General features: G+C 40.9%; 2 protein-coding genes and 1 non-coding gene across 9 annotated transcripts in view; 1 reads left to right on the forward strand and 2 right to left on the reverse strand.

Moving 5' to 3' along the window:
* Positions 1-10,574, reverse strand: part of SLC35A1 (solute carrier family 35 member A1) — a 45,591-nt gene extending 35,017 nt beyond the window's left edge. Inside the window, exons 1-2 of one of the 3 annotated variants that reach the window (XM_002714566.5) lie at positions 10,289-10,574; positions 2,127-2,304 (exon numbers count right to left, since the gene is read on the reverse strand). In XM_002714566.5, coding sequence (XP_002714612.1) covers positions 2,127-2,304; positions 10,289-10,304 — 194 coding nt within the window. In that variant the 5' untranslated portion in view covers positions 10,305-10,574. Of the gene's footprint in view, positions 1-2,126; positions 2,305-6,938; positions 6,961-10,288 lie in introns of those variants that run through there. The other 2 variants (XM_070073802.1, XM_070073803.1) reach the window with 2 other exon arrangements.
* On the forward strand, positions 3,224-3,329 carry LOC127493326 (U6 spliceosomal RNA). Its single transcript, XR_007923383.2, has one exon. It is a non-coding gene; the product is annotated as a U6 spliceosomal RNA (small nuclear RNA).
* Positions 10,575-18,673: 8,099 nt separating the features above from the next.
* The window catches only part of CFAP206 (cilia and flagella associated protein 206), a 53,622-nt gene continuing 48,099 nt past the window's right edge, over positions 18,674-24,196 (reverse strand). For 4 of the 5 annotated variants that reach the window (XM_008263187.4, XM_008263188.4, XM_002714565.5 and 1 more), the window contains exons 12-13: positions 22,122-22,265; positions 18,674-18,974 (exon numbers count right to left, since the gene is read on the reverse strand). In XM_008263187.4, coding sequence (XP_008261409.2) covers positions 18,744-18,974; positions 22,122-22,265 — 375 coding nt within the window. In that variant the 3' untranslated portion in view covers positions 18,674-18,743. The remainder of the gene's footprint in view (positions 18,975-22,121; positions 22,266-24,196) is intronic. The other variant, XM_008263189.4, reaches the window with a different exon arrangement.

The following is a 24,196-nucleotide window of genomic DNA, read 5'->3' on the forward strand; positions in this document are numbered from 1 at the left end:
ATTAGTGACGCCATAAACAAGAGTGTCAAATTGTTAAGTCAACAACAGGAGTCACTGTGTACTTACTCCTCATGTGGGATCTCTGTCCTTAATGTGTTGTGCAATGTGAAGTAATGCTATAACTAGTACTGAAACAGTATTTTACATTTTGTGTTTCTGTGTGGGTGTAAACTGATGAAATCTTTACTTACTATATACTAAATCAATCTTCTGTATATAAAGATAATTGAAAATGAATCTTGATGTGAACGGAATGGGAGAGGGAGCGGGAGATGGGAGGGGTGCGTGTGGGAGGGAAATTATGGTGGGGGGAAAGCCATTGTAATCCATAAACTGTACTTTGGAAATTTATATTTACTAAATAAAAGTTTTAAAAAAAAGGAAAAAGAAAAACAAATCTCATTAAAGTTAAAAACTGAAAAGTCTAAGATTTTACTCAACTTGAAACAAGTTAGGCTGCCAAAGTATCTCTGCCTACAAAATAAATTTTAAACCCCAAAATATTAAAGCTTTCTATTATTCAGTCTCATGTTATTTTTCTGTTCTTCAATCTATTTTTATTCTTTTTCACATGATCCCTTGAAATCAAATGTGTGCTCACTGGTTTATTGTCTATTGCTTCAACTAAACCTAACTTCTACAGTAGAGAACATATCTATTTCATGCATGCCTGTATACAGCACCCCATGTGAAAACTATCTCACAGACACAACTCAATAAATAATAGATGGACTTATAAATGTTTAAATGTAACTTGTCTATTTCTACCTAAAAGCCTACACACATGCTATTCCTCACTGCTTCCGCACTCTCACCAACACCTCTTGAAACCTGTATGAATTCTACCTGCCCCAGTGACTCAATAGCTCACCATCTCATAAATCTTTATCCAACACATTTATTTACAAGAATTTATTTCATTCCCACCAGCCTATAGTATTTCTTCTCATCTTCTGTATCAAGATACAGAAAGGTAAGTTTAGAGAGATTAAGAAATATGTGGGGGGCCAGTGCTGTGGCGTGGCTGGTAAAGCCGCCACCTGTGGTGCTGGCATCCATTTATGGGCACTGGTCCAAGTCCCAGCTGCTCCACTTCCGATCCAGCTCTCTGCTATAGCCTGGAAAAGCAGTGGAAGATGGTCCAAGTCCTTGGGCCTCTGCACCCACACTGGAGACCTGGAAGAAGCTCCTGGCTTTGAATTGGCCCAACTCTAGCCGTTGTGGTCATCTGGGGAGTGAATCAGCAGACAGAAGACTTCTCTCTCTCTGCTTCTGCTTCGGCCTCTCTGTAACTATGCCTTTCAAATAAGTAAGGAAGGCAGGAAGGCAGGGAATAGAATAGAATAGAATAGAACAGAACAGAACAGAACAGAATAGAGAAAGAAAGCTATGGGAAGCTAAGAGTGAGTCAAGGATTGCAGCTAGGTCTAGGTCTACTCACTCCAAAACTCTTATTTTTAACCCTTTCTTTTACTGCATCCTTAAATAATTCTTAAATAGTTATTTATTTAAAGTCCAGTGTTGCCATATATTAACAATGAAATCTTGAGGACCTCAGATGCTGTACAGATAAATAGGGGTACTTATAGTACTCACTTCAAAAATGTCTAAGAATTAAATGAAAAAAATCATGAAAATCATTTAGAAGTAGCTTGCACTTAACACAGGAAGCCCCCAAGAAATGTTTATCATCAACAAATTTTTTCTGTAAGGGTTAAATGGTAAATATCTTAGTCTTTGTGAGCCACGGAGTCTCTGTTGAACAAAACAGGCAGCAAGCTGTATCTGGCTCACAGTCAAAATTTACCAATGCCTACTTCATGGCAATGCTCCTCAACCTCAGCATTACTGACATTGGGGCTAGATATTTCTCAATTGCAGAGGGCCGTCCTGGACACCGTAGGATGTTTAGCAGCATCCTTGGCCTCTGCCCACTACACACCAGAGGAATCCCCAAGTTATGACACCAAAAGTCTCCTGTGGGGCAAAATTGTCCCTAGTTAAAAAAAAAAAAAAACATTGCTCTACAGTCATCAAACTTATAAGGGTATAGCTTAAATTTTCTAAAAAAGAAAATACCTTAACAAAATTGAACAATAATGATTGAACAACATACATATACTTACTTAGCTAAGAGTCCCACACTTAGAAATAACTTTACAACTTCTGTGATACACACAGCTGTGGTTGAAAAGTAGCGTTCTGTATTTGTTGTCCTTGTGTATCTTAAAGCTACAGTGTAAGCTGCAGCCACCAGGGTCATCACTGTCAAGCAGTATAACTTGAATAGTAAACTGACATTTTCTGGAAAATACGTGCAACAAAGACATTACTTAGTAGACAGTATTATAAAAATTAATCAACTAGTTATAGTGCAAAATGCCTAATTTCAAGCAAAAAAAATTTTAAAGCCTAAGACATCTTAAAGTTCATTTCAAAACAATACATTCCAATTACATGAACACAATGACAGTTGACTTTAAATATCAACAAGTGAGGCACAGATTTTGTTCCTGAGGAGTGCCTCAATTATGAGATTATGTGGCATACCAATTCTAGTTCAGGATGTTATAAATTACATATTTTAAATATCTTTAGGACTACAAACTTGTAAAAACAAAACAGAAGGAAAGCAGCTGCTATAATACATAAGGGTAATTCAGAAAGTTCATGGAGAAATATAATTAAAAGATCAGTTTAGGGGTGAGATTTCAGCACAATAGTGCTTGAGTTCAAGTCCCAGCCTTGCTCTCCATTCAAACTTCCTGCTAATGCACACGTTGGGAGGCGGCAGGTGACGGCTCCAGTTTTTGCGACCTTGCTATGCACAAGGCAAACCCAGACTGAGTTGATGGCTTCTGGCTTCAGCCTGGTCTAGCACACCTGCTGCAGGCATTTGGGACATGAATCAGCAGATGGGAAATCTCTCTGTCTTGTTCTCTTACCCTAATAAATAAAATAAAATTTTAAAATTCAGTTTATTTTGGTACAAAAGAACTTTGAATTCCATGTACAGCTTTTTCATATGCCTTTTCCATGACCTTTGTGAAGACTGACTGTATGCATGGATTTCAAATTTTTTACCAAAATAACTTTATCTTTTAATTTCATTTTCTATGAACTTTGCAAAATGCCCTAATAGATTCTAAATTTAAAGACGGCAGAGAAAAAGCAAAAGAAATAACTAAGTGATAAAGTGAAGCTTTATAGACAACTTTATTATGCTCACTTCAGCAGAGCATACACTAAGACTGGAACAAGTACAGAGAAGATTAGCATGGGCCCTGCACAAGGTTAATATATAAATTCATGAATAGTCCTATATTCTTTGTTTTCTTGTAGTTTGATGTGCTGCTCTATCCTCTGCATTTTCCTGTAATTTCCAAATGTATGTCAAAACATTTGAATACAATCAGATTAAAATGTTTTGACATGGAGTGCTGTTGTGGCACAGTTGGTTAAGCTGCAACCTGCCATGCTGACATGCCATATGAGTACCGTTCCAGCCCTGGCTGCTCCAGCTCCCTGCTAATGAACCTGGGAAAGCGGCAAAAGTTAGTTTAAATGCTTGGGCCCCTGCCACTTATGTAAGACCTGGATGGAGTTCCAGGTTCTTAGCTTTAGGCTGGCCCGGTCCTGGCCATTGTAGCCATTTGGGGAGTGAACAAGTGGATGGAAGATCTCTTTGTCTTTCTGCCTCTCTCTGTGTTACTCTGGTTTTCAAATAAACAATTTTTTTAAATATTAGGAAAATATTAAGATGATATGTCTCATTAATGGCTTGTAATTTAATATTCATGATGTCAAGTTTGATTGTTAAAGCAGTAGACTATTATTTTCTCCATTTGTTTAAAGTTTGATTTTAATAATGTTATTTTAAAAATCTATTTATTTATTTGAAAGGTAAAGTTAGAGAGTAGGGGAGAGAGAGATTCTTCCATCCACTGGCTCACCCCCTAAATGGCTGCAACAGCCAGAGCTGGGCCAGATCAAAGCCTGGAGCCAGGGACCTCTTCCAGTTCTTCCACATAGGTGCAAGGGCCCAAGGACTTGGACCATCCTTTGCTACTTTCCCAGGCACAATAGCAAGGATCTGGTTCAGAAGTGGAGCAGCCAGGATTCAAACTGGCACCCATATGGGATGCCAGCTTTGCAGGTGGTAACTTTACCCTCTATACCACAATACTGGCCCCCATTTTCTCCTCTATTAAAGTATATCTTCTTATTGTCAAGTAACATACAATATGTAGGGTAGTGTCTACATCATACAAATACCCTGTGCCTTGTCATCATTTCATCAAATTGTGTTTGTATTCACTACTGTTCTATTCCTTTATCAGTTATTTCACTGAGTATCTAAATCAAGGGTGGGGAATTGTTTATTTGTGAGCCATACAAAATGATCAACCTAAAAATTAGCCTGCTATAGATTTATTAAATATCAAATCCCACCTGCAGTTGCCTTGGCAGGGTCAGAGCAAATGATTTTGCAGGCCTTACATGGCCCATGGGCTGGATATCCCCTATCCCTGAAATAGTGATTTTTATTCTCTATTTATAAACTGGCATCTTTCTGCTAAATTAATATAACACTTTCCCCTATCGAATGGGCATGAACTATACTTTCTCCTTAAAATTCAAAGTAAAGGCATTTCTTTTTCCCTTAATTTTCAGTATACGTATCTGGTAGAAAATGAACTTTTTGAGTATCACTGTGGATTTATAGATCTCATGAAGTCACCATTCTGACATTTAAATCATTCCAAATGTACCCAGTAAGAGCCCCTTCGGATCAGCTCCTACGTCCTTCTGGTATGTTCCATCTGATCTACTAAGTCACCCCTATGGCAAACAGGCTGTGCCAACTCAACCTCGGGCCTCCAACCACACATCCTCCCAAGATACCACTGCTCTTTTTATTCAGAAATGGTATTTAGACAGCAAGACCTGGGTGCCAGAAACTTATTACTCCTGGAATGCTGTGACTTCTAGACCCTTTCATTGGACTTATCTAGGAAATACACAATCTTTAAAATTAAAACCATACACCTATATTGATCTTTAAGTTTAAAAATGGGTCTAAAGATTTTATTTATTTGAAAGGCAGAGTTACAGAGAGAGAGAGAGAGAGAGAGAAGGAGAGAGAGAGAAAGAGGGGTCTTCCTTCTGATGGTTCACTCCCCAAATGACTACAACAGCCAGGGCTGGGACAAGTTGAAGCCAGGAGCTTCTTCTGAGTCTCCTGCGTGGGTGCAGGGACCCAAGCGCTTGGGCCATCCTCCACTAAGCTTTTCCAGGTTAATTAGCAGGGAGCTAGATCAGCAAGAGGAGCAGCTGGGACTCAAATCAGCGTCCACATGGGATTCCAGCACTGCAGGTGGCAATTTAACCCACTACGCCAGCCCAGATAGTTTAAAACTAACATCAGAATGCTTTAACTTCCTAGATACCGTACTTTTCTCTTTCCTCTTATAATGAGTCTTGGTTGCTACTAATATTAAAATAATCACTTACCTGCTTTATCTCACAATATACATTAAATTGGGAGAAACAGCAACATTACTACTTCAAATAAAAACTACTGACTAAAAAAGGAGAACTTTATGAGAAACAATATACCTAGCCTCTCAATTTACTGTATTATAAAGAAAAATAACTCATAAAGAATAATAACAAAGCTCTATAAAAGTTGAAAATATACATCACTCAATTTAAGAACAGCCTGCAAGTGTTTCAGAACAGCAGCCGTCACTCAAGCACCACCACCAGACCAGCACCTTTGGTAAAACCACAGCACTGGGGTACCAGGCTCTTCATATACCTTAACTGCTCTCACACAGCCATCACCCAAAGCTCAAACTATTTCTCCTTACTTTACTCACCTTCCAACTCTCATCCCCTCGCTATTCTTAACCTCACTCAAATCTTCACCTTCAGGTTAAATAGGGATTGGCATTTTTTTCATAAAGGACCAAAAATAGAGTTGGCCCTCCATATCCTTGGATTCAACCAACTGTAGACTGAAAATACTGAGGAAAAAAATGCCTCTGTAGTAAACATGTACTAACACAGTGTAACAACAACTTACCTAGCATATACTATGCATAATAAAGTGTTATAAGCAATCTAGAGATGATTCAAAGTATATGGGAGGATTTGGGTAGATTAAATTAAATACTATTAAATTTCAGGATCCAGGATCCTGAAACCATTGCCCTGAGGATACTGAAAGACGACTTTATTTTGGGCTTCCAGGGACACAAGGCAAAATCAAAGATATCACACAAGGTACTTACATAATAAGACAAAACAAGTATTTTGAGAAATCCAAATTACAATTGAGTATATTGCTTTGTAACATAAATTCACAACAGAGGAGAATGGAATATGGGGGTTAACATTTTGCTTTGGTGTCCAAAGTTAGTATTCTACCTATCACCAAATCAACTGCAAATGTTTACATGTAAAAATCATTCTTAGTTCACAGGTCATAGAGAAATTAGCAATAGATCATTGGGCTAGTGTGGCCTAGTGCGGCATAATTTGGCAACCTCACATTAAGAGTCAGGGACGTGGAGTAACTCCAGGCTTTTTCTATAATTACATCATGTGCTAATCATGTGTCTTTTGTTCACTGCTTTGGAAGCCTAACCAAAATTCAAAGATGACTTTGACAGAGAAATAAAATATGAGTTTCAAATAGATTACCTTTAAATATGATGTAGAAACTTACAAGGAAACAGATTCTTTGATATAAAAATTTTCCCCTGGGTAAATTAAAGAATATTTTATAAATTGCAGGCAAATTTTTTTAAAAGATTTATTTATTTACTTGAAAGTCAGAGTTACACAGAGAAGAAAAGGCAGAAAGAGAGGGAGAGAGAGAAATGGAGAGGGAGAGGGAGAGGGAGAAGAAGAGAGAGAGAGAGGTCTTCTACCTGCTGGTTCACTCCTCAGGTGGCCTCAATGGCTGGAGCTATGCCCATCCGAAGCCAGGAGCTTCTTCCTGGTCTCCCACAGAAGTGCAGGGGCCCAGACACTTGGGCCATCCTCTACTGCTTTCCCAGGCCATAGTAGAGAGCTGGATCAAAAGTGGACCAGCTAGGACTGGAACTGGTGCCTATACGGGACGCCGACACTACAGTTGTCGGCTTTACCCACTATGCCACAGCGCCAGCCCCACAGGCAGTTTTAAATCACATCAGGCTTTAACTACAAAATAATATGGAAAAACAGAATACAGCTTCTAACTGTCTAAATTTTCTTTCCAAAACATAATGTTTATGTAAAAGGAAGTGAAGGAGATCACTACAGTACTTCCTTTGTTCTAAAACACATGAGGAAAATGTATGACTTCAAAACCAAACAGCAATAACCTTTAAAGAATCATTACAGAAGTAAGCATTTCTCATCTTCCAGATGAGGGGTGAGCCAACTACACTGACCATTCATTTTTATATGGCCTGTCAGCTCAAAATGCATTTACATTTCAAAATGGTTGAAGAAAAATTTTAAATTTTGTGAAACATGAAAATTAAATGAAATTCAAATTTAAGTGTCCACAAGTAAAGTCTTATTGAAACAAAGCCACACTTGTTTTTTTCTAAATTATCTTGCCTGCATTTTACCCTACAACTGCACAGTTGGGCAGTTATGACAAAAACCATGCAGCCCTTCAAAGAACAGGCTTGCCCACCCATTTCCTAGATTATCCAGTGGGAGGTTAGGACTGCAAAATACAAAATTGATTTATTTCAGTTACTGTACAGGTTCCTGATTGCAAAACCAACATAGTGAATATTTAAACATTAAACCAAGTACTTATAACCTACCAACAGACTCAGAGCTATAATTTTGTCATCAACCTTGAAAAAAAAAAATCCTACTTGTACCGTGATCATATGGGAATGTATATTATACTCTTGAAAATAACTACTGACCTACGTGGAAAAGTAATCAAGTAAATTTAGATATTGGCAAAACACACAGAACTTTGGTATGGAATACCATTTTTAAAACATTGATTTCAACTTTTTAAAAGATGTGTAGTATTTTTCTGTATGATTTTCTCGGACATTCCAGTTTAACATTAAATCAAAACATTTCTTCTCTGCTCCATTCAGGAATCCACTAGTGTGAAATTTTATTATTATGAATTTTTTTCAGGGTAATATAAAAAGCCCATGACACGTTTAAGCTTTGCCGAGAATTCAAATCATGCCCAAGGTCACTGATTATAAACCCTGCCCATAACTCAAGTGGCAGCCACATTATCCTCTGCTTCTCACAAAGTTCCCACCAGCTGTCCTACAGTATTTGCTTCTGTGTGGGGAAAACGTTCCCTAAAAGAAACTTACAGTCTGCAATTAGATTTTCTTTTCAGATACAGTTTATTTATGGTGGACACTATTTGTTTTTTTGTTTTTATTTTTATTATTTTTTTTTTTTTTGACAGGCAGAGTGGACAGTGAGAGAGAGAGACAGAGAGAAAGGTCTTCCTTTGCCGTTGGGTCACCCTCCAATGGCCGCCACGCTGATCCGATGGCAGGAGCCAGGTACTTATCCTGGTCTCCCATGGGGTGCAGGGCCCAAGGACTTGGGCCATCCTCCACTGGACTCCCCGGCCACAGCAGAGAGCTGGCCTGGAAGAGGGGCAACCTGGACAGAATCCGGCGCCCCGGACCGGGACTAGAACCTGGTGTGCCGGCACCGCAAGGCGGAGGATTAGCCTAGTGAGCCCCGGCGCCGGCCGGTGGACACTCTTTGTAACATCTGAGAATTTGTAACTCCTGCAAGCCCCAAAACATCAGGAAGCTAAGCAAACTGAAATTTTGTTAGGATTACACCTTTCCAGGAGGCATATAAAACTTGTAACATAACCAAGGCATGATAAGTATCAACTGGCAATAAACCTAAACCTGCTGCATCCATTTCAGGTAACAATTTGAGTTTTTTGTAATCAAGTTTTCATTCATAGTTGGTCTTGCTATCTCTGTTCTACATTAGTTATCAAAACAATTCTACTGGGGCTGGCATTGTGGCACAGCAAGTAAAGCCACCACTTGCAACTCCAGATCCAGTGCCCGCAGCTCCACTTCCAATCCAGCTCCCTGCTAATGCCCCGGGAAAGCAGAAGATGCCCCAAGTGCTTAGGCTCACGTAGGAAACCTGAAGAAACTCATGGTTCCTGGTTTTGGCCTGGCCCAGCCCTGGCCATTTCCACCATCTGAGGAGTGAACCAGCAGATGTAAGATTTCTGTTTCGCTTCCTCTCTCTGTAACCCTGCATTTCAAATAAATAAATAATTTTTTTTAATTCTACGTTTTATGCTTTACTTCCTATGTTGCTACAAAAAGACTGCTAAGGTTGGATTTATTTTAAATGAGTTAATGCTTAAGAAGGATACGCAAGTCAAGACAATGTCCCTGGGGCGGACCTAATGATAAATGTATACTCAAGGAAAACAACTTGGTGTCCATGCAAAAAGCTAATCTTTAAATATTTGTTCAGCAATTACAAGTGAAGCCAAGAGCTCAGGGAACAGGATCGTAGCTCCACCTCTCCTAGCCACTGCTCTATAGTCCAAAACTTTAGTTCTGGTCCAACTTACATACACGCCGCTCGGCAAAGCAAAACTGCTGCCTCCTTAAACGGCGATTAGTCACCAAATATTCTTGCCCGAATGTGCCATCCTTGGGGGAAGGGAGGCGGATCTCACCTTCCATCCGGAGAATGAGTATTCCTTCTGCTTGGAAGGAACTGCTAAGGACTCTCTCCGATGCTGTTTTAATGCACCAGGCAGAAATGGTTTTAGTAGCTGTTAGATACAGACCAGCCGCTTCTTGGGCTTTGCACCCAGAGCGTGCCTTCAGGTACGAGTATCCGCAGGGGCAGGAGGCGCATAGGAGACCGCAGCCGAGTGGCCCCCGCCAGGACCCGCAACTATCCGGCCTTCCCGCTGGGTAAGCGGGTCCAGCCTGGGATCTGGGCCGCAGCCCCGGCGTGTCCGAATTCAGGTCCCACTCACCCCGCTCAGGGAGGCGGGCGCGCTCTCGGACCACCGACTGCCCCAGCGCGGACTCCGTGGCGGAGCAGGGCATCCGCAGTGGGAGGGCGGCTGCCGGCGCTGCCCTGACAGCCCAGAAGCGGCTCAACACAAACTCCTGACGCCCCACGCCTCGGCCTGGCCCCAGAGCCCCTTCGCTTGGAAGGTGCGGCGCCGCCCCACAGGTGCAGGCAGGAGCTGACGCTCGCCCGCCGCCCCCAGCCCCGGCAGCCTGGGACTCACCTCTTACGGCAGCCATGGTTCTCGTACCGCCCCGCGCGGAACTGACGCACGCCCCGCCCCCTCCGCTCGCCCAGCGCCGGGCACGGGGGCCCGCCCCCCTGTGATCACAGAGAAGCAGCTGCTCGGCCTAGAGCGCCCGGCGGCCGGCGGCCCGCTCGCTTCCCTCCCAGGCAAATACTAAAATCAGGCGCAGGAATTGGGAGAACCCAAAGGCAGGGGAGGCCTTTAGGGCTGAATCCTTGGCGAGGAGTGTGCGAAACTCGGTCCAAGGCGATGTTCGATGAACTGCAACCTTCGGTGGCCCAAGGAAACCCAGTCCAGGGAGCCGAGCGTTGCATTCTGGGAATTGTAGTCTTCAAAGAGGTGGATTAGGCGGTAAATAGGGATTTGGGGTGAGGCTTTGTGATTCATACCTGTTTAAGTTGTTGGAACAGCTCCCAGAACTCGTAAAGTAACAAACTACTTTGGCAATTTTTTTATCTTCCATCTCTCTCATCACCTTCCATTGTTAAATTGTTTAAATTTAGTACAATTTGTATTATATATTGTTCAGAAGACTTGTGCCTGTGACATTAATTATATTTATCTAGCCACACATCCTAACTATATGATCTTCGGACAGAAAAAAGACCTCGAAAATTTTACATATATCAACACGCACTTCAACCCTTAGAGGACTGCTAGAATCTCCAGTTTCATCAGAGGGTGTTACAATTTTAGAAATGATTCATTGGTGGAATGACTAATGTTCAAGATATGTGGATATAAAAGTACCTCAGACCTTACAGGAAGAAGAATTCAAGATTGTGAGACGCCCCGCATCCTGCCCCTTCTGTTGATTATCTTTCCCCGAAATTTATCTTTTTAGGGGTGGTTGAGAGGCAAATGTTATATGCTATTGCCTAGTCACTGCTGTTGAAATAATTAGTCTGTTGACAATACTGGAAAGTTTTACATCCCGTGTTAATATTAGCAAGGGCTCTGGGGCCGGGGCTGTGGCGCACTAGGTTAATCCTCCACCCGCGGCGCCAATATCCCACATGGGTGCCGGTTCTAGTCCCAGTTGCAACTCTTCCAGTTCGGCTCTCTGCTGTGGCCCGGAAGTGCAGTGGAGGATGGCCCCAGTGCTTGGGCCCTGCACCCGCATGGGAGACCAGGAGGAAGCTCCTGCCCCCTGGCTTCAGATCAGCGCGGCGCCGGCCGTTGCCGCCATTGCGGCCATCTGGACAGTGAACCAACTTGGAAGGAAGACCTTTCTCTCCATCTCTCTCTTTCTCTCTCACTGTCTATAACTCTACCTGTCAAATAAATAAGTAAAAAATCTAAAAAATATATATATTAGCAGGGGCTCCCAGGAGGCCAGAGTTGACTTTGTAGCATCAGGCGTTTAATCAATGTCATTTGGAAACAAAACTCTGAGTGCTAGTATGTATGTTCTCTGGTGCTAATCACCTTTTCCTGTAATTGATACAGTTCCTACCTGTGGAATTATTCATTTTGCTTCTATGCATGTCCTTATAGATACACTTAAACAGAAAACTCATATGTGCTATTTTTAAAATATACTATCATCTATTCCTCCTGTGGGTTTTCCCCCTTTGTGTTTACACCTGCTTTGTACAGTTTTCAACGTACTTTGACTAATTATTCTCTTTATCATGCTCAATTTGATCCAATATCATCTTTGTTTTAAGATTTACTTATTTATTTGAAAAGTAGAGTGACACAGAGAGAGGGAGAGACACACAGAGAGAAAAGGATCATCCTTCTGCTGGTTCACTCCCCAAATGGCTGAAACTGCCAGGGCTGGGCCAGGCTGAAGCCAGGAGCCCAGAAACTCTTCCAGGTCTCCCATGTGGGTGGTAGGAGCCCAAGCTTGGGCACTTTCTGCTGCTTTCTCAGATGCTTTAGCAGGGAGCTTAAGCAGAAATGGTGTGTGGTAGGTGTGGCCAGGGAGCTCTGTTCAGTGCTTCAGGGTGAAAGGAGTGTCAAAGGTGACACTCAGGTTAGGCATGTTAATTTTTTTTTTTAATCAGAGAGGAGGTTTGTTCTGCAAAGTCTCATGCTCACCTCCTCTCCTCTAAGGAGACCAGTTCTTAGAAAAGACCTCAGAGGAACAGGCATCCAAAACCAAAACTGATAAATGGGATTCCATCGAATTGAGAAGTTTCTGTAAAGCAAAAGAAACACTCAGCAAAGTGAAGAGGCAACCGACAAAATGGTAGAAATTTTTTTGCAAACTATGCAACTTATAAAGGACTAATACCCAGAACATATAAAGAGATCAAGAAGCTCAACAACAAAACAAACAACCCAGTTAAGAAATGGGCAAAGGACTTAAACAGACATTTTTCAGAAGAGGAAGAGGAAATCCAAATGGCCAACAGACGCATGAAAAAATGCTCAGGGAAATGCAAATCAAAACCACAATGAGGTTTCAGCTCACCCCAGTTAGAATGGTTTTCATACAAAAATCAACAAACAATAAATGCTGGCAAGGATGTGGGGAAAGGGTACCCTAATCCACTCTTCGTGGGAATGTAAACTGGTAAAGCCACTGTAGAAGACAGTATGGAGATACCATAGAAATCTGATAATAGACCTACTGTATGACTCAGCCAACCCATTCCTGGGAATTTACCCAAGGAAAATAAAATCAGCATATGAAAGCGTTATCTGTACCCCCATGTTTATTGCAGCTCAGTTCACAATAGCTAAGATATGAAATCAACCCAAATGCCCATCAAGTGAAGTAAAAAAAAAAAAAAAAAGAAAGAAAGAAAGAAAGAAATCCAGTCAATTGCAACAACATGGATGAAACTGGAAAACATCATACGTAGTGAAATAAGCTGGTCACAAAAGGACAAATACCATGTTCTCCCTGACCTGTGATAAATAATATAGACCTAAAAGGTAATCTACAGAAGTGAAATTGACACTTTGAGAAGAAATGACTTTAAATAGCCCTTGTCTCAACTGTTGAGGAATAGTTTTTTTTCATACTTTATTTCTTGAAAGACTGAATGCTGCTTTAAAGAGAAATCTAGTCATCAGAACTAAAGTACCCATGAAGAAAGATCTGAAAGTATTTTATTGTGTGATAATTTTTAACAAGATCAATGAAATGCACTATAAAAGTATATTATCTACAGATAAAAAATATACAGATTAAAAAACAACAACAAAATACTGACTCCAAAGTTCTGAACCTGTCCTCAGTCGCAAACATTGGATTAAGAATAAAGCCTGCTTGTGAAGTATATAAACTCTGGAATCAAGTTTTCTATATTCAAAGCCAGGTCCCAGTACTTATTAACTCTGCGACCTGCTAGGCTTCATTTTTTTATCTATATAATGGAAAATATTTTATATGATTTTGTGAAGATACAAAAAGGAATAACTGTAAAAACTTAGACTAATGTGTGACATACTAAAGGCATAATAAATATTGGTTAAAAATGGCACCTTACAAATATCATTTATTTTGAACCCTACAATAGTCCTCTAAGGCAGCTATCATCCTCCTTTTTATAGGTGATGGGACAAATCTTAAAGAACTGAATTATCACAGGAGGGACAGCATCAAGAATCAAATTCAAGTTTCATTGTCTCTAAATTCAGGCTCTTATTTCTTTCTCTCTCTGTGTCTGTCTCTCCCTCTGTGTCACTCTGCCTTTCAAAAAGAAATAAATCTTTAAAAAAGGAAATAAAAATATATTCAGGCTCTTTCTATTTCAAGATAACTCCAAGAAAGCTTCCTGGATAGCAATCTACTATGCTCCTCTCCTCTCTCTCCACAAATTTACCTTTATGAATATTTGTAATGATGATTTTAAAAAAATGTCAGGTTTATTGACCCATTGCAATAAGGTAAACTGGACACCAGAGGAACCACAGGATGTTTCAAGAGACAAAGATTTATGGAATTCGGGGGAAAGATGGACTGAAGAGAAGTTTAAATGAATCAGTGTTTAGACAGACTCAAGCAAGGTTGCATGTAAAGAGGTCTAGATCAGATACGGATTATAGAATTGCCTCAGGATAATGTTTCTTAGAAATAAAAAGTTATTGTAGATGTGGAATGTGGTACTCAGAAGCTCTTTAAATGAAGCCCTTAGAGCTAAGTTGGAAATTGAGGCTGCTTTTCTGTATCAAAAGGACCCTGGTATTTCATTCTTACTGATATAATTTCAAACAGCAAGATTCCTTAGATTGTACAATTTTAGAGAACTTTTTATTTATTCAAAGTAGGGTTTTGTACTTTACAATTTTAGCACATCCATGGCATAAATATTATTTCCTGTTAACTTAATAGCTAGCTTTCTCCAATTAATTAATGTCTGGAATAATTAGTATAGTTATTTTACAGTTTAGAGAGAGATGCTCACTCTCCAAATTCCCACCCCCATCCTGGTCAAAGCTGGGAGCCAGGAATTCAATCCCCATCTCCCATGTGGGCAGCAGGAACCAAACCAAACTTGAGTCATCACCACTGCCTTCCAAGGTCTACATCTACAGGAAGCTGAAATCCTGATTCCAGCCTGAGCTGGAAGATGCTCCTATTGACAGTCTTGGTCTGAGCTTCCTTTATTGTGAATTATCCTAAGTCTTAGTGGAAAAAAATACTGATTTAATGTTGTTCTTTTATGTGTGTCTACTTTATTTACAACCCTGATTAGAGCAAGAAGTAGCAATTTTCAGCACGTATGGTAAGGTCACATTTGCCTGTTAAGGTAGCTTTACAGTGTTCCAAGCAGCTACTCCTATTGCCACTTGAGATGATAATGTTATTCCTAATTATCACCAGCAACCTGCAGTACCTGCTTTGATGCCCTGCTCACTTCTATCTTTGCTTAGTCATGTAAGCTATGCTAGTTGCAATGAATTGTATCAAAGGACGCACAGCACTACATCTGTTAGTAATAAAGTATGATCTCAATTAATAAAAAGGTTTTTCAGGAAGCAAATAACTAAAGCTTAAACAGTTATTGTTAAATTCAAGTATTGTAGGGGCTGGCGCTGTGGCACAGCTGGTTAACGCCCTGGCCTGAAGCACCAGCATCCCACATGGGTGCTAGTTCTAGTCCCGGCTGCTCCTCTTCGGATCCAGCTCTCTGCTATGGCCTGGGAAAACAGTGGAAGATGACCCAAGTCTTTGGGCCCCTGCACCCACGTGGGAGACTCAGAAGAGGCTCCTGGCTTTGGATCGGCTCAGCTCTGGCCATTGTGGCCATCTGGGGAGTGAACCAGCGGATGGAAGACCTTTCTATCTCTACCTCTCTCTGTAACTCTGTCTTTCAAATAAATAAAATAAATCTTTAAAAAAAAAAACAAGTATTGTAACTATGTAAGAGATTAAAGTGGTAATATTTATAATAAAGTCAGTCATAAAGAACACATAGACAAATGTAGATATATAAATATAATTGTTTCCATAACAATTAAGCTCAATACCCTCATTCTGCCATGAAGAAAAACATCCAAACCAATTTCTAGGTTATTATTTTAAAACATTTAATTTGATGGTGTAACATTAATTTTTAAAAAGCCAAAAGAAGTCTTTCATTTTATAAGTGAGAGAATAAAAACACAGAAGGAGCTATCATAAAATTCAGAGTCTGGACTAGGAGAGTTAAACATGAGTAATCACTGTCGGTGTACACACATTTCACACTTGAGCTTAACATTCCCTTGCCTCCTCTTCCTTGTTTAGTTATCATATTCTCATTTTCCTTTTCCTGTTAGTCCGGGATATGTAATCTCTATCTACTTGTACCATTTTCTGCTTAACTTGTTGCAGTCTTATCTTTACTCAAGCCAACTCTTTTAAAAGAGAGCTCAGCAATGCTACTCCATTGAGCTTTTTTAATTCCTCACTCTGTTGTTTATTCACCATTCATTGAAAGCTATAATGTGCCAAACATTATTCTAGGCACTCATTGAAAGCTAAAAAACAAAAAGTGGAAAAGCAGGAACAAGAGCACAATAGAAATAACACAGGGCTCTTCCTGTGGCTGAGTGCTTTATGTCTGTTAAGGCATTTAATCTCCATGACAACCCAATGAGTTGAGAATAATTGTCCCCATTTTATGATGATGAAACTGCCACAGAGATACCAGGTAACAGCCACTGAGTAGTAGGATGATAAAAATTCCTATACATCTTTTTCCGCTTTGCTAACTGCTTCCCTATCTTATTTTGTCTCCTCTTCCTCCTCATTCCACTGTCATTCCTGTAGGGCTGACTTTCCAAATCGTCTTAGTACAACCTAAATTCCTATCACTATTTACCATCCTTGTCATTTGTTAAGCTCAAAGTTTTGAACACTGAACACTTTTTTTTTTTGACAGGCAGAGTGGACAGTGAGAGAGAGAGACAGAGAGAAAGGTCTTCCTTTTGCCGTTGGTTCACCCTCCAATGGCCGCTGCGGCCAGCGCGCTGCAGCCAGCGCACCGCACTGATCCTATGGCAGGAGCCAGGTACTTCTCCTGGTCTCCCATGGGGTACAGGGCCCAAGCACCTGGGCCATCCTCCACTGCACTCCCTGGCCACAGCAGAGAGCTGGCCTGGAAGAGGGGCAACCGGGACAGAATCTGGCGCCCTGACCGGGACTAGAACCCGGTGTGCCGGCGCCGCTAGGCGGAGGATTAGCCTAGTGAGCCACGGCGCCGGCCTGAACACTTTTTTTTGACCAACTAGTCCTTCTCCCTAATTAACTTTTCTCAGGGCAGAAACTCTGAGGTTATATTTTGATTTCTCCTCCCTTTCCTGAGATGTTATATCCCCGTAAGGAAAATCTAACATCTGCCTCTTTACATCTATCATTGCATGCTCCTGTTCTTGCAATAGCTTCCTGGCCATCTCCCCAACTCCCTAATCCATCTTTTGTTCAAGAATCTGCAGTGGTTTTCTAATGTCTTACTAAAAAAAAGCAAAATATACCTTTGCCTCTCCAAGACTTCCAAAAAGTATACTAACTCTGCTTATGCAACTTTACTTCCCACAATTTCCCCCAAAAATAGTCTTCCATCTTTCTCTCTCCCTTTTCTTCCCTCTTCTTTAGTAATAACTACTTTACTCTGAAATCCTTATCAACTCCCTCAACTCCCATCTTGTCTATTAAAATAATTACTCAGGCAGTACCCTACTTCCAGTTCATCCATTGCTTCATTCGTTTTTTTTTTTTTTTTTTAAAGATATTTACTTATTTGAAAGAGAGAAAAAGAGATCTTCAATCTGTTGATTCACTCTCCAGAGGGTCACAATGGCCAGGGCTGAGCCAGGCTGAAGCCAAGGGCTTCATCCAGGTCTCCCACATGCGTGGCAATAAAACTGCAGGTCTAAAAGGCAGCTATCAGTGATTCCGAGAGGCCCTAAGCAACTGTCTACAGAGTCTGGCCAACAAGGCCAAGGAGTGCAGTAGGTGGCGAGGAAGATCACAGTAATTGGATGAAATAATGGAGTCCCACAACTGCCTGCCCTGTAAAAGAGCAAACCACTACTTGCAGACAGTCTGATTTTTTTTCAAAGATAGTAAAATCCTTATTTTAATGTAAAATTGCCAGATTTTTAAAAGCATCATATGAACCTGCTCTAATTACTCCAAATTATTGAGGTTTTGTCATGAATCAGCTTAATTTCTGTGTTAACACTTAACAGCCACTAAAACTAATAATATTGATTAGGGTTTAAAATCTTAATGTTTAACATTAGATGAGAAATAAATGGCTTTCTATTCCAATGATAATAATTTTATATTAATATCTAAATGGTGTCATAATTTCAATCTTAATGCTGCCAAACTTTTTCTAACAAATAAAAGGTAACTGAGCCGGCGCCGCGGCTCACTAGGCTAATCCTCCACCTTGTGGCGCCGGCACACCGGGTTCTAGTCCCGGTCAGGGCGCCAGATTCTGTCCCGGTTGCCCCTCTTCCAGGCCAGCTCTCTGCTGTGGCCAGGAGTGCAGTGGAGGATGGCCCGAGTACTTGGGCCCTGCACCCCATGGGAGACCAGGAGAAGCACCTGGCTCCTGCCATCGGATCAGTGCGGTGCGCTGGCCGCAGTGCACTGGCTGCTGCGGCCATTGGAGGGTGAACCAACGGCAAAAGGAAGACCTTTCTCTCTGTCTCTCTCTCACTGTCCACTCTGCCTGTCAAAAAAAAAAAAAAAAAAAAAAAAAAAAAAAAAAAAAAACAAAGAATACAAAATAAAATAAAATAAAAAAATAAAAGGCAACTGGACAATGTTTTACCTTTCAATTTTAATAGAATGAAAATGTATTACAAAAAACAACCGTTTAGTGTTTTTGTAGTACTTTGACAGAATAGGGAGATATGGTAAATATTCAGTAAACACTCACTCAATCAATGAATTGTCATATTAACTTTCATGAATGTAAAAGTACTTTTTATGTTCATAGTTGGGTAACATCTACTTTAAGCATGTGGTCTCTAACTAGGTTTCATTGACAGATCTAGTTAAGTTCACCTTGACCCCATGGGTGACTTTACTCTTCCCCCCGCGAAGACCAGCTATGTAAATCTGGGGCCTGGGTACTCGAGTGCTGCCTTCCCTCATGGTCTGCGTGCTAACGTCCTTGGGAGGGTATACCTGTGAGCAATTTTCTCTTCTCATGTGACTAAGATCAGTTTGTACCGAGTGAGTAATTTTCTGACGCAAATTGGCCTGAATAGAAAGAGAAAACATGAATTAATATTCTTTTACTGAACAAATAATATGAAGTATTATCAGGTGATAGTTAATAGCTGCCTATTTTTTTCCTCAATCCAAAAAGAAAATGATCCTATAAGATGGCATTTTTCTGTAAGGCATTAGAACATAATAGAAATTTAAATTTCCTTTTCTGAGAAGCTGGAAAAGATACAAAATGTTGAAAATGGACCAAAAGAAAGAGCACACAGATTTGAATTATAGTGAACTCACTTACTGGTTAATTTTATAATTCTTTCACTTTTGTACTTTGAGATTCATACAACTTGGATTTCCCACTAGTTTATTTATTTATTTATTTTTTAAAGATTCTGTTTATTTATTTGAGAGGTAGAGTTACGGACAGAGAGAGGGGAGGCAGAAAGAGAAATCTTCCATCCACTGGTTCAATCCCCAAATGGCCATAACAGCTGGAGCTGAGCCGATCCGAAGCTAGGAGCCAGGAGCTTCTCCTGGGTCTCTCACATGGGTGTAGGGACCCAAGGACTTGGGCCATCTTCTACTGCTTTCTAGGCCATCAGCAGAGAGCTGGATCAGAAGCAGAGAAGCCAGGACTCGAACAGGCACCCATATGAGATGTCAGTGCCATAGGCAAAGGCTTAGTAGCCCCCTACATCAAAGCGCTGGCCCCACTCATTTATTTTTTAAAAAGACAAAATTTAAGATTTATATTGACTTTATAAAATTGGCTTCATCCTAGGTTATTAATATAAAAGATCTGATGTTTTCAGTTTAATTTTTATATCACTCCACATTTTGCTCACATCCTTTATGGATTACTATTAACCTGTGATTAAAAAATATTAATATACAGGCCGGCGCCGTAGCTCACTAGGCTAATCCTCCGCCTTGCGGCGCTGGCACACCGGGTTCCAGTCACGGTCAGGGAGCCGGATTCTGTCCCGGATGCCCCTCTTCCAGGCCAGCTCTCTGCTGTGGCCAGGGAGTGCAGTGGAGGATGGCCCAAGTGCTTGGGCCCTGCACCCCATGGGAGACCAGGAGAAGTACCTGGCTCCTGCCATTGGTCTCCCATGTGGGTGCTGGGGCCCAAGGACTTGGGGCCACCTTCCACTGCTTTCCTAGGCAACAGCAGAAAGCTGGATTGGAAGTGGAGCAGCTGGGATTTGAACCAGCACCCATATAGGATGCCAGCACTGCAGGTGACAGCCTTACCTGCCATGCCACAGCTCTGGCCCCTCAAATATCTTCACTTTGCTGGACTGCTTTTTCATGATCTTTAGCCAATCCTATTCAAACTCCCACCCACCACCAATCTACCTTAGGCTGAAAGACCTGCTCTATCAACTCCAAATTCCCTGTTCTTCCTCTAAAACAGCCACAGCTCTGCTTTCTAGTACAGATTTTTGGCAATGACTTCAGTTTTGTCTTATTAACAGGTTGGGAAGTGATGCTCGGGGAGCTGGCATTCATCGGGATGCAATTTTAGGGGATAATGATGTTAATGGTAGAAATCAAAATTAAGTGGAAATTTAGGAATGGAAAGAGAAGGTTCAAGTCAGTTTGAAATTCAGCCCTCTAAATACCCATTCTATCACCTCTTTTTTTGTTATCTCAAAACAAATTCTTATTTCACTTCTGTTCTATCACTTATTAAGAGGCACTACAATTTTTTCAGTGTATCAATATCACTTGCTAGAGTGTTAGCCCCAGAACAAGATCATGAGATATATATGTTACCCAATACATGTCTATGAATTTGTAAGTTTAATGAACAACAAAACATAATATGGGAGATGAATGTCTGAGTTACAGAAGAGTAACTGACAGTAATGCTAAAGGAACAATGATCTGGACAATACATGGGGAAACTTATCCTTCCTCATCCCAGGAAATCAGGTGACTGTAATGCTGGAGCAAAGGAAATGCTACAGTTAGTGGGAAGCCTGTGAGAGATTGGATATACAAAGGATAGACATGCATGCCAGTAGAACTCTCACAACCTCTGCATTAGTCTAGGAAACCAAATCATAACTTCTGTGCTGTAGCAACTGGCCCAGAATGGTCAGGATTTGGTTAGCTCCCCAACTCAGAATCAATCAGAGAAAGCCAAAAATGCTCACCAAACCAATCACACAGATGCCTTGTTTCTGGTTAGCTTGCCTACTGTTTTTCCCATGTCAATACCCTTCAATTCAGAGTACCCTGAAGCTTTCCCCTTTCTCACTATAAAACTTCCCACTCCTCTTCCTGCTTTGAGTCTGCCAAATGCAAGTGACCACTGGCTTACTGGCTTGCTATGGCAAGCTCTGAATAAACAACCTCTAGGAGTACCTGGGTTCAATGCCTGAATCCACTCCTGATTTCCAGCTTCCTGCTAATGTGGACCCTGGGAGGCAGTGATGATGGCTCAAGTACTTGGCCATTGCAGGGATTTGGGGAGTGAATTAGATGGGAGCTCTCTCTATGTCTATCTGCCTCTCAAATAAGTTTTTAATTGCCTGATTTCAGTAAAAGAGATGGACTAAAATATACTAAGAAAAGGCTACAAACATTTAAACATTTATGTTATTAACACTAAAAAATATTTGTTGTTCAAAATGACATAATACCATAAAAAGCAAGTCTAGGAAATTCTATTGAGTTATATAGGGATGAGACTTTCAAAAACAGACTTTAATGGTAGGTATCTATTGTGATTAAGATTATTGGAATCAGAAGAAGAAGAGAGCCCAATGTCTGGAAACAATACATTGACAATAAGAGAGGATAACCTCTGTAATTTATCAAGAAAAGGGTATACTTTAAATGATTTAAGAAAATTGGTATTTCTATAAATACTAGCACCAAGTTTTAAAATTATCAGAGAGAGAAAGAAATAGCAATTATCATTGTTTGTGTTACTGGCTGATCTAATTTGAGAGTAGTTTTATCTTTCTGCATTTCTACATTTGCTTAAAATTAAAACACAATCTCATGGTCTAAAGCTGGGAAATAATAAATTATGCTAATTACTTTTATGTTACCAAAGAGCTCTGTAGAACTCATTATTTTATACATAAATAATTTAACTTACCAACTCTGAGTAACAACATACAAAAATTCCCCAGCCTATAAATAATTTTATAAAACATTGTTACAAACCATTTTTATAGCTTTTCTTCTTAATTCCCATTCATTCCACTCATATGATCTCACAATTGTTGGTGGCAATATGTGTGTATCCGTCTGTGTGCTACTTTCATTCTTTGTAATTGGCTTTATATAAAGTTTGTTAACATCTCTCATCTGTATAAATGGAATTTTATAATTAGAACTTATAAAAATAAATATTATTTATAAATAATTAAAATATGCATCTAAGATTGGAATATTAGAAAAACAAGATTTGAACTCTATATACTTGTAAATACCAGAAGAGAAAGAAAAGCTCATATTTAGTGGGAAAAAATTAACTGTTTCTCTGGGTGTTATGGCTTTCTGCATGATTTTGTGAACTTAGTGTAAGAGGTATTTTTTTTTAAAGATTTATTTATTCATTTGAAAGTCAGAGTTACACAGAGAAGGAGAGGTAGAGGCAGAGGCAGAGGCAGAGGCAGAGAGAGAGAGAGAGAGAGAGGTTTTCCAGTTGCTGGTTCACTCCCCAAAAGGCCACAATGGCTGGAGCTGTGCCGATCCGTAGCCAGGAGCCAGGAGTTTCTTCCAGGTCTCCCATGTGGGTGCAGGGGCCCAAGGACTTGGGCCATCTTCCACTGCTTTCCCAGGCCATAGCAGAGAGCTGGATCAGAAGTGGAGCAGCTAGGTCTCAAACCAGCACCCATATGGGATGCCGGTGCCTCAGGCCAGGGTGTTAACCCGCTGCATCACAGTTCCGGCTCCAATGGGTATATTTTGGAAGAGGAAAACATCCTTTATTTCCAAGACAACCCTCCTCTCCACTTTCTGAAGTTGGCAGTGTTGGAAATGGACAGAAATTTAAAATAACTATTAAATGTGATTTTGTGCTGGAGTACCCAATATTAAGTACTCAATAATGCCAAATCAAACAATACATGATTATTCTGCATATGAAGTCATTGGATAGAATTGGTAGAAGTTAAGGAACACATGTCATAATAAAAAGGAAAAAGATACTAACCTTCTTTCTTTTTTATTTTTTTTTTTATTTTTTGACAGGCAGAGTGGACAGTGAGAGAGAGAGACAGAGAGAAAGGTCTTCCTTTGCCGCTGGTTCACCCTCCAACGGCCACCGCGGCCAGCGCGCTGCGGCCAGCGCACCACGCTGATCCGATGGCAGGAGCCAGGAGCCAGGTATTTCTCCTGGTCTCCCATGGGGTGCAGGGCCCAAGGACTTGGGCCATCCTCCACTGCACTCCCTGGCCACAGCAGAGAGCTGGCCTGGAAGGGGGGCAACCGGGACAGAATCCGGCGCCCCAACCGGGACTAGAACGCGGTGTGCCGGCGCCGCTAGGTGGAGGATTAGCCTAATGAGCCGCGGCGCCAGCTACTAACCTTCTTTCAACAAATGAAACAACAGATTACTAATGAGTACCTACCCTTTGAAAGGAATATAACTTCTGCCCTTAAAATTACCTTAGGTAAAAATAATAATAAAATAAAAAATAAAATTACCTTAAATAGATAAAAATGCTAGATTGATAATTAATAATACATATAAGTAAATAATCACTCAATGACAATAAGACTATATTTTATGGGGTACAAGGGAAGAAACCCCACTTCAGTAGGTATTGCTGGCCATTGAAAAACAGCTGGGGAGGCCGGCGCCGCGGCTCACTAGGCTAATCCTCCGCCTAGCGGCGCCAGCACACCGGGTTCTAGTCCCAGTCGGGGCGCCGGATTCTGTCCCGGTTGCCCCTCTTCCAGGCCAGCTCTCTGCTGTGGCCAGGGAGTGCAGTGGAGGATGGCCCAGGTGCTTGGGCCCTGCACCCCATGGGAGACCAGGAAAAGCACCTGGCTCCTGGCTCCTGCCATCGCATCAGCGTGGTGCGCCGGCCGCAGCGCGCCGGCCACGGCGGCCATTGGAGGGTGAACCAACGGCAAAAGGAAGACCTTTCTCTCTGTCTCTCTCTCTCACTGTCCACTCTGCCTGTCAAAATATATAAATAAATAAATAAAATTAAAAAAAAAAAGAAAGAAAAACAGCTGGGCATTAAATAGGAGAAAGAAAGAGAAAAACAAGATAAGATATATAGAGA

Source organism: Oryctolagus cuniculus, chromosome 5 (genome assembly GCF_964237555.1).
Source record: "Oryctolagus cuniculus chromosome 5, mOryCun1.1, whole genome shotgun sequence".
NCBI lineage: Eukaryota > Metazoa > Chordata > Mammalia > Lagomorpha > Leporidae > Oryctolagus > Oryctolagus cuniculus.